This window comes from Pan troglodytes, chromosome X, assembly GCF_028858775.2.
Source record: "Pan troglodytes isolate AG18354 chromosome X, NHGRI_mPanTro3-v2.0_pri, whole genome shotgun sequence".
Lineage (NCBI taxonomy): Eukaryota > Metazoa > Chordata > Mammalia > Primates > Hominidae > Pan > Pan troglodytes.
In genome coordinates, this window is record NC_072421.2 from 116,039,288 (window position 1) to 116,053,860 (window position 14,573).

Below are 14,573 nucleotides of genomic sequence, written 5' to 3' on the forward strand. Positions count from 1 at the left end.
TCTTCTTGGAGAGATGAATCCTGATTCACAGGCCTAAATCTTCTATTAGGGGAAGCTTTGTGGGACCCAGAGTAGCCACCCTAACTTTTCCGCAATTGAGCTACCCCTGACAAAAAAAGTAGGCGTGAAGACCCAGAATGCTTAGTTTAATCAGTTTTAAATGAAAAGTGAAACTTTGTTTTCTATAACATAAATATATGTCCTTCAAAACATGTGGTAAGCTGTGTTTCATTTTTAGAAGGTATATACATTTAAATAAATGAGTAATTCAGGAATTGGAGAACATTACGCTAAGTGAAGTATGTCAGGCAAAGAAAGAAATACTGCATGATCTCACTTATATGTGAAATCTAAAACAATCAAACTCATACAAGCAGGGTAGAATGGTGGTTACCAGGGGCTGGGGGCAAAGTGGGGGAGGTGGTAGTCAATGGTGGGATACAAAGTCTCAGTTAAACAGGAAGAATAAGTTTGGTTTTTTTGAGATCAATAGTATAGCATGCTGAATATGCCTAATAATTGAGTACTGTACATCTTATCACTAAGAATAAATTTCTCATGTTCTCATCACAAGAAATGTTAAATATTTGAGGTGATAGATATAACTAGCTTAATTTCATCATTCTACATTGTGTTAAAAATCATAACACCACTTTGTACCCCATAAATTAAAAAAATAAGTGATTCATTTTGACATATTCTTTCCATATTAATTTGGAGCTACATTAGAAAGCTGAAGGAGGGCCAGGCATGGTGGCTCATGCCTGTAATTCCAGTACTTTGGGAGGTCAAGGCGGGGGGATCACCTGAGCTCAGGAGTTCGAGACCAGCCTGGCCAACATGGTGAAACCCTGTCTCTACTAAAAATACAAAGATTAGCTGGGTGTGGTGGCAGGCGCCTATAATCCCACCTACTCGGGAGGCTGAGGCAGGAGAATCGCTTGAACCCAGGAGGTGGAGGTTGCAGTGAGCTGAGATCACGCCATTGCACTCCAGCCTGGGCAACAAGAGCAAAACTCCATCTCAAAAAAAAAAAAAAAAAAAAAAAAAGAAAAGAAAAGAAAAAAGAAAGCTGAAGGAGGATTTTCTTTTTTTTCTTTTTCAAATATACTTGAAGTAGGTACTTGTGAAATTATTGTACAGAGAAGTTGACAGATTCAACAGGTTAAAACATTGAAATTTGAGGACTGTTTTTGCAATCTGTACTAGGAAAATAGTTGGCACCAAAAGCAAGACTTAGATTATTTTTAGTGCCTCAAGCTTGCTTTCTTAGATAGGACTTATTCATTCAACTTCTCTGAGAAATTGATCTCAGACTGTGAGCGTTAGAGCTGGAAGATGCAGTCAGTTTCCTTTTGAGTCCATGGAAACACGGTAGATATGGCCGAAAGGGGTCAGATTTTTCTGTCAGAAAATCTGAATTTCTCAAATAGGATTTTTTCCTTTTATTTCAACTCATTTTGCAGTAGTATTTGCAGACATGAGAGGGATGATCAACTTGCTTTGATCTTTGTAGACAAGGGTCTACAAATCCAAATTTAAGACTTGAAATAAAGCATAAAGGTTAGGATTTTTTAGATTTGTTGAACACTGAGCTCATTGGTCAGAGTAGTTTACTTTAATCTTTCTAAATAATCTTCTACAGGAAACTCTGAGATGCCCTTCAGATATGGAAATTGGGTATAGCTGTGACCTGTTGTGAACCATGTATAAAAACTATTCTCAACTTTTCTATGGATGTAGTGATACTAGAGACTACCTCAAATACTATGTACAAAAATACAAGTATAATCCCGATGCTATTATAATATTAAGTCTTAATATAAATTATATTTGGGGTTTTTATACAGTTTTTATTATAAAATTTTAAGGAAATAATTTCATATGAAACATCATCATTAAAAATTACTGCCCACCTTGGTTTAGAATAGAGTGTTGAGACATGGCTCTGGTTGAATCTGAATATCTCAAAGTTCATCAGCAATTAATGACTGGATGTCTACCGTGTGCCAGGTATTCTAAGTGCTGGGATTAAAGAAGTAAACAAATAAAAGAAAATCCCTGCCCTCAAATAGTCAGAGAGGTGAAATAGATGGTATATCAGATTGTGGTAAGTTCAATGAAGGAAAAAAAATGATAGGAAGGTAAATAGTGGGATCCCATTCCCAGTTCAGTACCACGCACATGAGAATCTTGGTATATTTCTTTCTTCTTCTTTCCGCCCCCCGCTCCCCCGCAGTTGCAGGGGTCAAGGGCTGGTGGTGTGCACGCATGACAGCTGTGGGTGCATGTACAGTAGTGATGGCCAGTGGTGGAAGTCAGGGTCACCTCATATGGCTGTGGGGGTTGAGGCTTATGGCATGCACACCTGTGACAATGAAAACTAGTGATGATAGACATTGAAGTCAGTTGCATGTGTACACACAGCTGCAGGGTCAGCCATGGGTGTGCAGAAGTGGGTGCCGTCTTTGTGTATTTCTGAGGGGAAAAAGAAAAGCAGAGCCTTTGCAGTCACAGACCTGGGTTTTAATTCCAGTTCTGAAGGCAGGCAAGTTACTTAACCTCAGTTAGGTCCAGAGTCTCTGCATCTGTAAAATGGGGATAATGATTCAATCTGTTTCATATTGCTATGAGTGTTACATGAAAAAATGTACAGAAAGTGCTTAGCACAGTGCCTGGCATATAGAAAGGGCTCAGTAAATGTGAACTGTTACCACTACTCTTATTATGTTACATCCTGGCTTTCTTAGCATCACTGACCCTGCTTCTTGTTACTTTAGCTTCAGTCTGGGTCCTACTGTCAATGGCCAGCTCGCCTAGAAGTCCAGCAGGGATCCACTGACTTTGTCACCTTGAACCTAACCCTTTCATAACCTGCCCAAGGGATCAAGCATCTCTGGTATCTACGCCTGCCCCGGCTATGCTGGAACTTAGTATGCCCATGGGACAGTGTCCCTGGTACAGAGTAGGAACATGAATGTTGATACTTTCTCCTCCAGCGTTGCCCAGAGAGTAGTACAGATGCAGTAAATACCAACAGGCGCACTTCCAAGTATGCCACTTTTTGTTTTACTTAAAATTCAATAATTTTTAGAAGGCACACAGATTAAGTAGAATAACACAGTTCTATTTCTCCAGAACTTTTTTTTTTTTTTTGGAGAGACAGGATCTTGCTCTGTTGCCCAGATATAAGTGGCACAATCACGGATCACTACAACCTCAACCTCCCAGGCTCAAGTGATCCTCCTGCCTCAGCCTCCCGAGTGGCTGGGACTACAGGCATGGGCTATCACACCCAGCTAATTTTTGTACTTTTTGTTGAGATGGGGTTTTCTCATGTTGCCCAGGCTGATCTCTAATTCCTGGGCTCAAGTCATCCACCTTCCTCAGCCTCCCAAAGTACTGGGATTACAGGCATGAGCCACCATGCCCAGCCAGAACTCTTTATCTTTAGCAAGAGAATGTCTGTGTGTGTGTGTGTGTGTTTATGTGTGTGTGTGTGTGTGTGTATGTGTTTGTGGTGTGTGTCTAGCTATGAAGAATATTTCTCTTGTGAAACTGTCTCAATTAAGTACTTAAAAGTATCAGTAATCCCTTCCTTTGAGAAGTAATGTATCTTTAGTACATAGAAAGTTAACTCTTGTGAGTTTGATCATAATAACTTTACTTTTGTCTCTTATAAAGGAAAAGGCCAAAGTTGTTGAGCCCCTGGACTATGAGAATGTTATTGCCCAAAGAAAAACCCAGATTTACAGCGACCCCCTCCGAGATCTGCTTATGTTCCCAATGGAAGATATATCTGTGAGTTCACAAACACTTCTTTAAAGAAAAAAACCCCTATTTTTCAAGCCAGTTCTTACAGCAAAAATGTTCTTTGTGTTCTAGATCTCGGTGATAGGTCGTCAACGCAGAACGGTGCAGTCTACTGTACCAGAAGATGCTGAAAAGAGGGCCCAGAGTTTATTTGTTAAAGAGGTAAGAGGCTCAAAGGCCACAGAAGAATATTCTTCATATATTTAAAATATATACAGTATTTATATGTCTTTATGTATTTGTAACCTGTTTATAAATAAATAAATGTAAAATATTTAAAGTAGTCTTCCTTTAATGTAAAGGTAAAATAAAATAACTAACATTAACTGTCCTAAATAACAAGTTTATATGATGTTAACAAGTCTATATGATGATAAAGCTTAAACATTTCCACAAGGTGCATATGACCTTAGTGTTTTCCTTTTGGATTTGAATACTCTTTGCACTGAGAGTCAGAGTATTCAAAGGGCATATGAATTGGGATTTATTGCCACCAACTGGGTAAGAGAGACACAGCCCATAAAGGAAGATCCCAGTACTAGTAATTGCCAAATGGTTTTAGAAAGCCTGTCGGCATAGTACCAGAGTTTTAAAAAGTAGATATATATGTACTTTTCCTATATTTCAAATTCAAGATTCCTATTTTCTTTCAGTGTATTAAAACCTATAGCACAGATTGGCACGTGGTAAACTACAAGTATGAGGACTTCTCTGGGGACTTTCGAATGTTGCCATGGTAAGTTTAGCATTCCAGGGAAACATGCAACAGGAGAATTATTAAGCTTTTTTACCTTGTTAAAACCACTTGTGAGGCCGGGTGCGGTGGCTCACGCCTGTAATCCCAGCACTTTGGGAGGCCAAGGCGGGCAGATCACGAGGTCAGGAGATCGAGACCATCCTGGCTAACACGGTGAAACCCTGTCTCTACTAAAAATACAAAAAATTAGCCGGGCGTGGTGGCAGGCGCCTGTAGTCTCAGCTACTTGGGAGGGTGGGGCAGGACAATGTTGTAAACCCGGGAGGCGGAGGTTGCAGTGAGCAGAGATCATGCCATCGCACTCCAGCCTGGGCGACAGATAGAGACTCCGTCTCAAAACAAACAAACACCACTTGTGAAACCTTTCAGTTATAATTTGTAATAAAGCAAATCTTCAAGGAACCTGCATGTTTGGTTAAATGCAGTGTTTTGGTTAATTGAATAGGTTTTAACTTTCCTCTTTGAAATTCCAAAATGTATGAGAGCTCACTTTTTGGCTTTAGTGAACCTGTATTGATCATAAACGAAAATATAGCTGATGGTGGATAATGTAGTGAGCATTTTCCAGTAGTGTCAGTGAAAAAGCTTGATGATAATTAGTTCAGTTTGATGAACCTAGCCATCCCTTGGAAAAAGTGCATCTCTTTCAGTTGAATTGAAGGAATGGCATGAGCACACTGGCCCAGGAGCCAGACTGTTGGGGCTCAAATCTTATTTCTACCACTTACTAGCTGGATGACCATGGCTCAGTCACTTAACCTGTTTGAGCTCTCCATTTTCTCATCTCTAGCACTAATTCCTCACAGGATGTCATATGGGAAATGTTTTTGGAACAAATAGCAGAGGAATAAAACATTTGTTTAGCCTTTTGTAGTTTTCAGAGCACTTTCCAAAAGAGGAGAAAACTGAGTCCTATATGACAGCCTGGTCCTTGGAAAAAAAAAAAGAAAAAGAAAAAGAAAACAGAGTCCTAAAATGACCAGTCCAAGGTCATACAACAAACAAATGCAAGAGCCAGAATTACACTGTTGCTTTTTTTTTTTTTTTTTTTTTGAGACAGAGTTTCGCTCTTGTCACCCAGGCTGGAGTGCAGTGGCGCGATCTCGGCTCACTGCAACTTCTGCCTCCCGGGTTCAGGCGATTCTTCTGCCTCAGCCTCCTGAGTAGCTGGGCTTACAGGCACCCGCCATCACCCCCAGTTAATTTTTCTTTTTTTTTAATTTTTGGTAGAGACGGGGTTTCACCCTGTTGGCCAGGCTGGTCTTGAACTCCTGACCTCAGGTGATCCACCCGCCTCTGCCTCCCAAAGTGTTGGGATTACAGGTTTGAGCCACCACGCCTGGCCTGTGTTGCTTTTTGACCCGGGGAAGGAGAAGTTCTGCCACCACTAACAGCTCTGGCACAGGTTCCTTAGCAACTTCTGCCCTCCCTAAGTTTCTGGGCTTAGTTATGTCTTCGCTGCTGGCCACATATGTGGAAGTCCTTACAGAAACACAAACTTACAGTAAGTTTACTCAGAGGGGATAATCTGAATTTGGAAAGGAGAATAGGATGTCTTGGCATTTTCTCGTTTGTGAAAGAAAGAAATCTGCTCATCTTGCTTTTACTGTTGTTGTCATTATTGTTGTGTTTTTGTGTTGTTTTTCTTTTTTTTTTGGTCTGTTTAGTGTCTTAAGACAGTTCTCTTATATTTGCAGTAAATCTTTGAGACCAGAAAAGATTCCTAATCATGTATTTGAGATAGATGAAGACTGTGAGAAAGATGAGGTAAGAATGGGGGCAACAGTTGGGGTAACTGTGCTAGTTTCCTCACGGTCACTTTGCTGAAAAAGATTTCAAAGGGAATTTCTTGAGAAAATATGAAGGAAATAATTATTTTGGAATGATCTGTGGCCAGCTTTCAAACCGGGTGCTTTTCAATTTTTTTTTTAATTACTGTATTTCCAAGTAGGGTTTAGGAAAAAAAATCAAGTGAGAGGGGCTATGATTTGTACATAAACATATTCCCCCACCTGTGGGACATGCTTGTGGAGTTGCTTTTCTTGAGTTGGGCATGTGGTGTGGTGATTCATCTGGACTCTCCTGCCTGATAGATTCCTCTTGGGACAGATGGCCCGGATGTCTGTGACATTTCGAGGTGCAGTTCGACTGTTTACATAATGCAGAAGATTTCCCAGAAGAGAGCCCATACCATTCAGTAAATACTGAGTGCCTACTGTGTGCATAGCACAGAGCCTTTCATTCTACAGTCAACTATTTTAAATCCTCACGGGGAAGAGGGGACTTTATGTTTTAATTAGGAAATGGGCAGGGCCTCATTCTGTGCCCCTAAATGTTTCGCTAATTAGATGGCAGGCTGGCTGTTGTTTTACTGATAATTTTTGTTCTATTTCAGGACTCATCTTCTTTATGTTCTCAGAAGGGTGGTGTGATAAAACAAGGCTGGTTGCATAAAGCAAATGTAAATAGTACCATCACAGTAACCATGAAGGTAGGAAGTAGTTCTTATATTATTCCATCATTTTAATGATATTGGCATAAGTAGTCTATCTGGAAACAATATTTATTTTACAAAGAGCCCTAGCAAAAAAAAAAAAAAAAAAAAAAAAAAAGGATTCTCACAGACGTATGGAATTTAAAAAATCTAAAACATCAGGATAAATTTAGAAGTGCAACTTTTTAAAGACATATAATGTAATGATTATCTGGTGAATCAGGATGTTTAAAAAGGAGGCTGTCAGTTGAAGGAGGAAAATAGCTTTGAAAAATGGGCATCAAAGTTTCATATGTAGAAATGACCTTAATGAGTGGAAGGACAAGTAATCCATTTCTTTAGCAAATATTAATTAGGTACTTATTACATATTAGTCACTGTGGGGAAATATGTAGATATCTAAGATGTGGTCCCTGGTCTCAGCCTCTAGACTAGACAAGAAATATACTATTTTAACTAGTATACAAAGCAGTCCTTTAGTGCAGTGAGAACAGTCTAACTAGAAAGTTTTGTAGTTTGACAGGATAGTGAGTTTGCATAAGGGGTTTAAGTGAGCTAAAAGTTGAAACGTTGAAAAGGATAAAATTGGGCTGGGTGCAGTAGCTCACACCTGTAGTCCCTCCTTCTTTGGGAGGCCGAGGTGGGTGGATTGCTTGAGGGCAGGAGTTCGAGACCAGCCTGTGCAACATGATGAAACCCCATCTCTACAAAAACTACAAAAATAGCCTGGCGTGATAGCACACACCTGTAGTCCCAGCTACTCAGGAGACTGAGGTGGGAGAATCCCTTGAGCCTGGGAGAATCCCTTGATCCCAGGAGACGGAGGTTGCAGTGAGCCAAGATGGCACCACTGCATTCCAGCCTGGGCAACAGAGGGAGAGTGTATCTCAAAAATAAATAGATAATTTTTTTTTTTTTTTTACAAAAAAGGATAAAATTGTGCAGAGCCTTGAACACCTTGGACATGAGGTTCACTTATTTGGGAGGCTGTAAAGAGCCATTAAAATCCAAAGGGAAAACAAGCTACATGAGGATTCTGAGCAGAAAAACAAATTATGCTCTGATACCAAATATAACTGTTCTTTCAGATATTCAATATAAAATCATGTGGTTTTCTGAGGATGATTCACACTTGCATTAAGTATTGAAGGTCATTCTATCTTTCACAGGCTGCAAGTAGAAACCATGGGTATCTACCAAGGGAAGACTCAAATTTTATCTTAATTTAATATTTTGCCTGCTGCCTTCCCTTTGGTGATCATGTCCTGTTCTCACTTTCATTTTCAAGCCCTGAAAATAATGAATCCAAGTTGTAGGATACTTCCTGTATATCGCTTGCACCTAAGCATGGGCATCAGCAAGTGGTGATAATAAGAGAAACCATTTATTAAGGACTTAATACGTACCAGGCACCATACTGGGTGTTTTATATTCTGTATCTTGTTTAATTCTCATGGCTGCCCTATGCAATAGGTACTGCTAACTATTCTTAGTTTATAGATTTGGAAAGTGAAGCTCAGAGAAATTCAATAATTAACCCAAGGTCCCACAGCTCCAAGTTTTCAGAGGTAGGATTTGAACCTAGGCAGGCTGATGTCAGAGCCTATGCTCTTAACCAGTATACTATCAGTGCTCACTAGCTGAATGAGACTCAAGGGTTTATTAACAATATATTTCCTGCCAGAGTTATCAGGTTCAGAAATGTACGTGTGAAGGTTACATTTCTGTGTGGATTATCAGAAAATGGTTGTATCGTTTTTGACTGCATTCCCTTTCCCGCAGATTCTCAAAATATTCAAATAGGGCCAGGCAGGAGGCTCATACCTGTAATCCCAGCACTTTGGGAGGCCAAGGCAGGAGGATCGCTTGAGCCCAGGAGTTCGAGGCTGCAGTGAGCTATGATCACACCACTGCACTCCAGCCTGGGCAACAGAATTAGATGCTGTCTCTAAATTAAATAAATAAATGCATGAAGGAATGAATGGTTTTACCCACATTTAAGCCTTAGCCTCACATTAAGTAAATGTGCAAAAATCTGGATTCATAAAATAAGATGTTAGGAAATTAATATCTTTACAGAATAATTCGCCACAGATTCCTTTAGTTTAATACCTTTCAACTTTAATTTGCCTTACAAACAACTTCTAATTTTGTAGGAGTCCATATATTATAAGCCAAAAAGCACATGCTTTACATTTTCTCTCATAATTTGTGAAATACACATTGATTGATTGATGTGATAGGAGGAATTGATGGCCTCTCAAAGATGTCCATGTCTTAATCCCTGGAACCAGTCAATGGTCCCCTACATGGCAAAGAGGAATTAAAATTACTAATCGGCAGGAGGGACGGTATCCACAATTATGCGGGTGGGCCCAGTGCAATTTCAAGAACCCCATAAGTGGAAGAGGGAGGCAGAAAAGGACAGTCAGGGAAAGAGATGTAAGGATAGTCAGGGAAAGAGATGTGAGAACAGAAGGAGGGCCAGAGAGAGATGCTGTCTTGCTGGCTTTGAGGGTACAGAAAAGAGTCACAGGCCGAGAAATGCAGGCAGCTTCTAGAAGCCGGAAAAGGTAAGAAAATGGATTCTCCCATGCAGCATCCAGAAAGGAACATAGCCCTGCTGACACCTTGAATTTAGCCCAGTGAGACCCATGTCAGACTTCTAACCTGCGAAACTATAAGATAATAAATTTGTGCTATTTTAAGCCATCAAATTTGTGGTAATTTATTACAACAGCAATAGGAAACTAATACAATTAGTTAGGCAAAGGTTGATTGTTCAGCTTGTGTGTTTCTTATCCCTGAGCTTGGAAACTCTAGCACTAACAGTGACCAGGCAGGAGCCATAAATTCATAGAGTGTGTGGTGGGTCCGAGGCAACCTGGTGACCACATAGCCCACAGCTGAAGGGGACAGCTGCCACTTGTCTCCAGCTAATTGTTGTTTTGCTGCAGCTGAGCTAGGCTCTTTGCTTTGCCTCTTTTTATCCTCAGCTGCTCATATTCTGTGTGTGTGTGTGTGTGTGTGTGTGTGTGTGTGTGTGTGTGATCATTAACATATAAAAACTTTTTTTTTTTTTGAGATGGCTCCTAGCTCTGTTGCACCAGGGTGGAGTGCAGAGGTGCAATCTCAGCTCACTGCAACCTCCACCTCCCGGGTTTAAGCCATTCTCCTGCCTCAGCCTCCTGTGTAGCTGGGATTACAGGTGCACGCCACCATGTCTGGCTAATTTTTGTATTTTTATTAGAGACGGGGTCTCACCATGTGGCCAGGCTCGTCTCGAACTCCTGATCTCAAGTGATCCACCTGCCTCAGCCTCCCAAAGTGCTGGGATTACAGGTGTGAGCCACTGTGCTCGGCCTATTTCTTTCTTTTTAAAATCTCTACCAAACATCAGGCAAAGGAAGGAAAAGAGGAATAAACCAAGTTAATTGGTCATATGAAGCTATACAACTTTTATGTTTATTTTTATCATTTATTTATTTGTTTTTGAGACAGTCTCACTGTGTCGCCCAGGCTGGAGTGCAGTGGCGTGATCACGGCTCACTGCAGTCTCAAACTCCCAGGCTCAAGCAGTCCTCCCACTTCAGCCTCCCAAGTAGCTGGGACCACAGGCACATAGCACCGTGCCCAGCTAATTTTGTTTGTTTGTTTGTTTGTTTTTGATAGAGATGGGGTCTCCCTATGTTGTGCAGGCTGGTCTCAAACTCTTGGACTCAAGTGATCCTCCCACCTTGTCCTCCCAAAATTCTGAGATTACAGGCATCAGCCACCATGCCTGGCTACTACACAGCTTAAAAAAAGTTAATAGGAAATACTTTGAAATGCAAAGGCCATATTGAGGTTTGGGAACTGTTTCTGGTTATGAGTTTCCTTTATCCCCACTCTTTTCCATTATAAATTATGAATCTCCATTTTGAATTTCAAACTCTTCTGATTTCATCTCCTGAGCCATAGCAGTAGTGTTGTATTTCAGAATTTGTCACAGCTAGAATGGGAATCAGAGGAAGGTTCAGCTAGAACCTTCTGAGGCATTTTGCCAAGATTACTTTTTCCTCTAATAATTGTATTTTGGGCCAGGCGTGGTAGTTCATGCCTATAATCCCAGCACTTTGGGAAGCCAATATGGGAGGATCACTTGAACCCAGGAGTTTAAGACCAGCCTAGGCAACATAGCAAGACCCTGTCTCTACAAAAATGAACAAAATTAGCCATGTGAATTGGTGCTCCCCTGTAGTCCCAGGTACTTGGGACATTGAAGTAGGAGGATCACTTCAGCCTGGGAGGTCGAGGCTGTAGTGAGGCGAGATTGAGCCACTGCACTCCAGCCTGGGTGACAGAGTGACACCTTATCTCAAAAAAAAAAAAAGTGTTTTAACTGTTACTTAGTTCAACATTATTGAAATTAGTTGGAACTGCAGTGTTGACACATCATTTTTTCATGTTCTCTTTCTGTATCAATACAGGGCAAGTGAGTGTATGGGGCAGAGGATTGAAAAGGGGGAGCAGTTTTATAGTTTCCAGGCTAGAACTTGAAGTGAAGGCCAAAGCACAAGTCCAGGCCTATGAACAAAGGCACACTGGGAGAGTCTGGTTTGTACCTTTCAGTGCTCTGTTACAGGGTGGGGGATCATATAAGTTCTTCCTGCATCACGTCTGGATTGTTTCAGGCATAGGAGGCTAAAGCTAAAGATGAGGTGAGCAGCTGACCCAGCTCTTGGATAATTGGAAAAGGCAGAGGCAGAAGAACTGAGACAAAGGGTTGACAGAGTTTGAGAGGAAAGTTTCTATGTATTTTTTTTCTACTATGGTAATGTTTGAAGTGAAGAATACTAATGAAGCTCATAAGCAAATGGGAAGATGACTCAGGTGTGCTATTATCTGAGTCATTTCCCCAATCCTGGAGGCAGGTTTATCCTTAGAGCATCTGGAGTTCCCTGCCCGCTAGGAACACCAGCCCACACTGGTAAGAAGCATTGGTAGATTTAGCAACCAGCACGTCAGGGCCAGAGCTTGCAGAGTTGAGAGCAAAGAATCTTTTCTTTTTGGAAAATCCAAGCTTCGATAGCCCCTGCAAACTCACGGCAAACTAACTAGGAAGCAAGAGCAGATCTGGTTATTAACCATGACTCAGTGGCAAATAACAGCCTCCATAAGCCAAGCTTCTTCCCTGTGTTTTAGCTGAGCTTATTTGATGCCCTGTGGCTTGACACTGCCTGCAGTTCCCTCTGGAATTGCTAGGGAATAAAAGCAAGGCATCTTGGTGCCTTTTAGAGAGAGGTGTACGTTTAAGCGTCTTTATTCATTAAGAAATTTCTAAATTTTAAAAATTATGTGCTGGGCACAGTGGCTCACGCCTGTAATCTTAGCACTTTGGGAGGCCAAGGCAGGAAGATGGCTTGAGTTTGGGAGTTTGAAACTAGCCTGGGCAACATAGCGAGCCCTGTCTCTTCAAAAAATAAAAAAATTAGCTGGGCATGGTGACGCATGCCTGTATTTGCAGCTACTTGAGAAGCTGAGGTGGGAGGATCGCTTGAGCCTGGGAGGTCAAAGCTACAGTGAGCTGTGATTGCATGACTGTACTCCAGTCTGACTGACAGAGCAATACTCGATCTCTTAAAAAAAAAATTACAGTCAGTTCTTTGGAAAGTTTGAAATTACGCGCAACTTTAAACTGATCTTAGAAATAGGTCTGAGTTGTTTTGCTGGACATTTTGACTGTTAGAAATAAAGGAATCTGCCCAGGCATTCATGACCAGCCTGAGCAACATGACGAAACCTCGCCTCTACAAAAAATACAAAGGTAGTTAGCTAGGCGTGGTGGTGCACTCCTATAGTCCCAGCTACTCTGGAGGCTTAAGTGGGAGGATCACCTGAGTTTAAGAGGTGGAGGTTGCAGTGAGCCAAGATTGTGCCAGTGCACTCCAGCCTGGGTGACAGAGCGACACTCTGTCTCAAAAAAAAAAAAAAAGGGAGGGAGGGAGGACTCTAATAGCAAGGAAGGGAGGAATCACATCGTGAGAGAAAGAGCAAAAATAAAACAAAGGAAAGAGTATTAGAAGAGACTCAGCAAAGTGCAGTTGATAAAAAGGAATTAGAAGATTCCAACTTTATAAGATCTTTTGAGAAAGCACCACATGGCCTTTAATGCAATCTAAATAATATAGCCAAACTAATTTGTATATGGGTTGCTGTAGACAGTTTAACCTTCCTAGCTAGCTTGCCAGCAAGTTTTACAAGAACATTCAAGTCGATAGTTCTTGCAATGACTTGCAGTGCATTCAAGTCGATGGGCTGTAGGGAAAAGAGGGGCTAGTAGAGGAACTAGGCTGAGTTCTTCGTATTGGAAGATTATAAGACCACATATTTATAGGATAAAAATTTATATTTTCCCCAATATATAGCTTTCCCCCTGCTCTGGTCAGTTGTTAAGATATAATCTGTACCACCTTCTGAAATGGGCATATTTTCCCAGAAGTGCTTGCTGAGTATAACCTCATTGTTGGCTGAGAAACTTGCCCTGAGGAGCCTGGGCTACAGGAAAGCTGCGAATAATGTGCATCACTCCACGAGTCACAGTGCTCTGTGCCCAAGCACTTCCTCTCACTGAAGAGGATGCATCATGCAGTTCTTGCAGAAGCTCTGTTGTACTGGGTGTGGTGGCATGTGCCTGTAATCCCAGCAACTTAAGAGGCTGAGTCAGGAGGATCACTTGAGCCCAGGAGTTTGAAGCTGCAGTGAGCTATGATTGTGCCACTGCACTCCAGCCTGAGCACAAAGCGAGACCTCATCCCCTTTTTTTTTTTCAAAAAGAAAACCCCAAAAAACAAAAAACCAACGCTCTGTTGGTTGTTTGGGTGCAGTGAACATTTAGCACTTGTAATTTGCTTTGTTCTTGGTATTCAAGTTAAAACAGGACAAGCCTTATCATAGTGATTAATTTCGTCAATTTGTGGTTTCTAGTTAATGAGGGTGTACCTTGCTGCCACTCTTCAATTCCTGGAAAAGTATTAGAGAGAAGTTTTAAGATGTCATAGAGAATACATGATCCTTTAGACAGAAACCACAATCCTAACAGACCCCTATTCATTTACATTCTCTCTTTCCCAAGTAGCTGCTAGAGACATCTGCTTTATTCAACTTCTTTTCATATCAATGAAGGAATTTAATGTGGGTTTAGATAGCTGTGATATTGGACATAGCCTTCCCCTGGTATTTAGAACTATTTCTCCTAAGAGATATAATGATATATGGAGGAATTTAATCTTCAGGGTGGTTTTTCATTTTTTAAAAAATTGCTGCAGATTCTTGGCCAACTCCTGGGACACCCACCTTTATGCATCTTTTTGGCTCAATTTGGTCACATTCCTCTAGCTCTCTCCTCCCCATTCTCAGCAATTAAACGCTGAAGTGCCTTGATATGATATCGGGGTTGCAAGTTCAACTGGTTGATGTATGACTCACTTCTAGTGCCCTTTAAAATTTTTTTGGCACAAAAAGAGCCAT

The 14,573-nt window shown here is 41.1% G+C and overlaps 1 protein-coding gene across 4 annotated transcripts in view; it reads left to right on the top strand.

The window, feature by feature from the left end:
• The window catches only part of DOCK11 (dedicator of cytokinesis 11), a 191,259-nt gene that overhangs the window by 43,653 nt on the left and 133,033 nt on the right, over positions 1–14,573 (top strand). For all 4 annotated transcript variants that reach the window (XM_016943352.4, XM_016943353.4, XM_016943356.3 and 1 more), the window contains exons 2-6: positions 3,685–3,801; positions 3,886–3,975; positions 4,467–4,549; positions 6,268–6,337; positions 6,966–7,061. In XM_016943352.4, the coding sequence (XP_016798841.1) occupies positions 3,685–3,801; positions 3,886–3,975; positions 4,467–4,549; positions 6,268–6,337; positions 6,966–7,061 (456 nt within the window). The remainder of the gene's footprint in view (positions 1–3,684; positions 3,802–3,885; positions 3,976–4,466; positions 4,550–6,267; positions 6,338–6,965; positions 7,062–14,573) is intronic.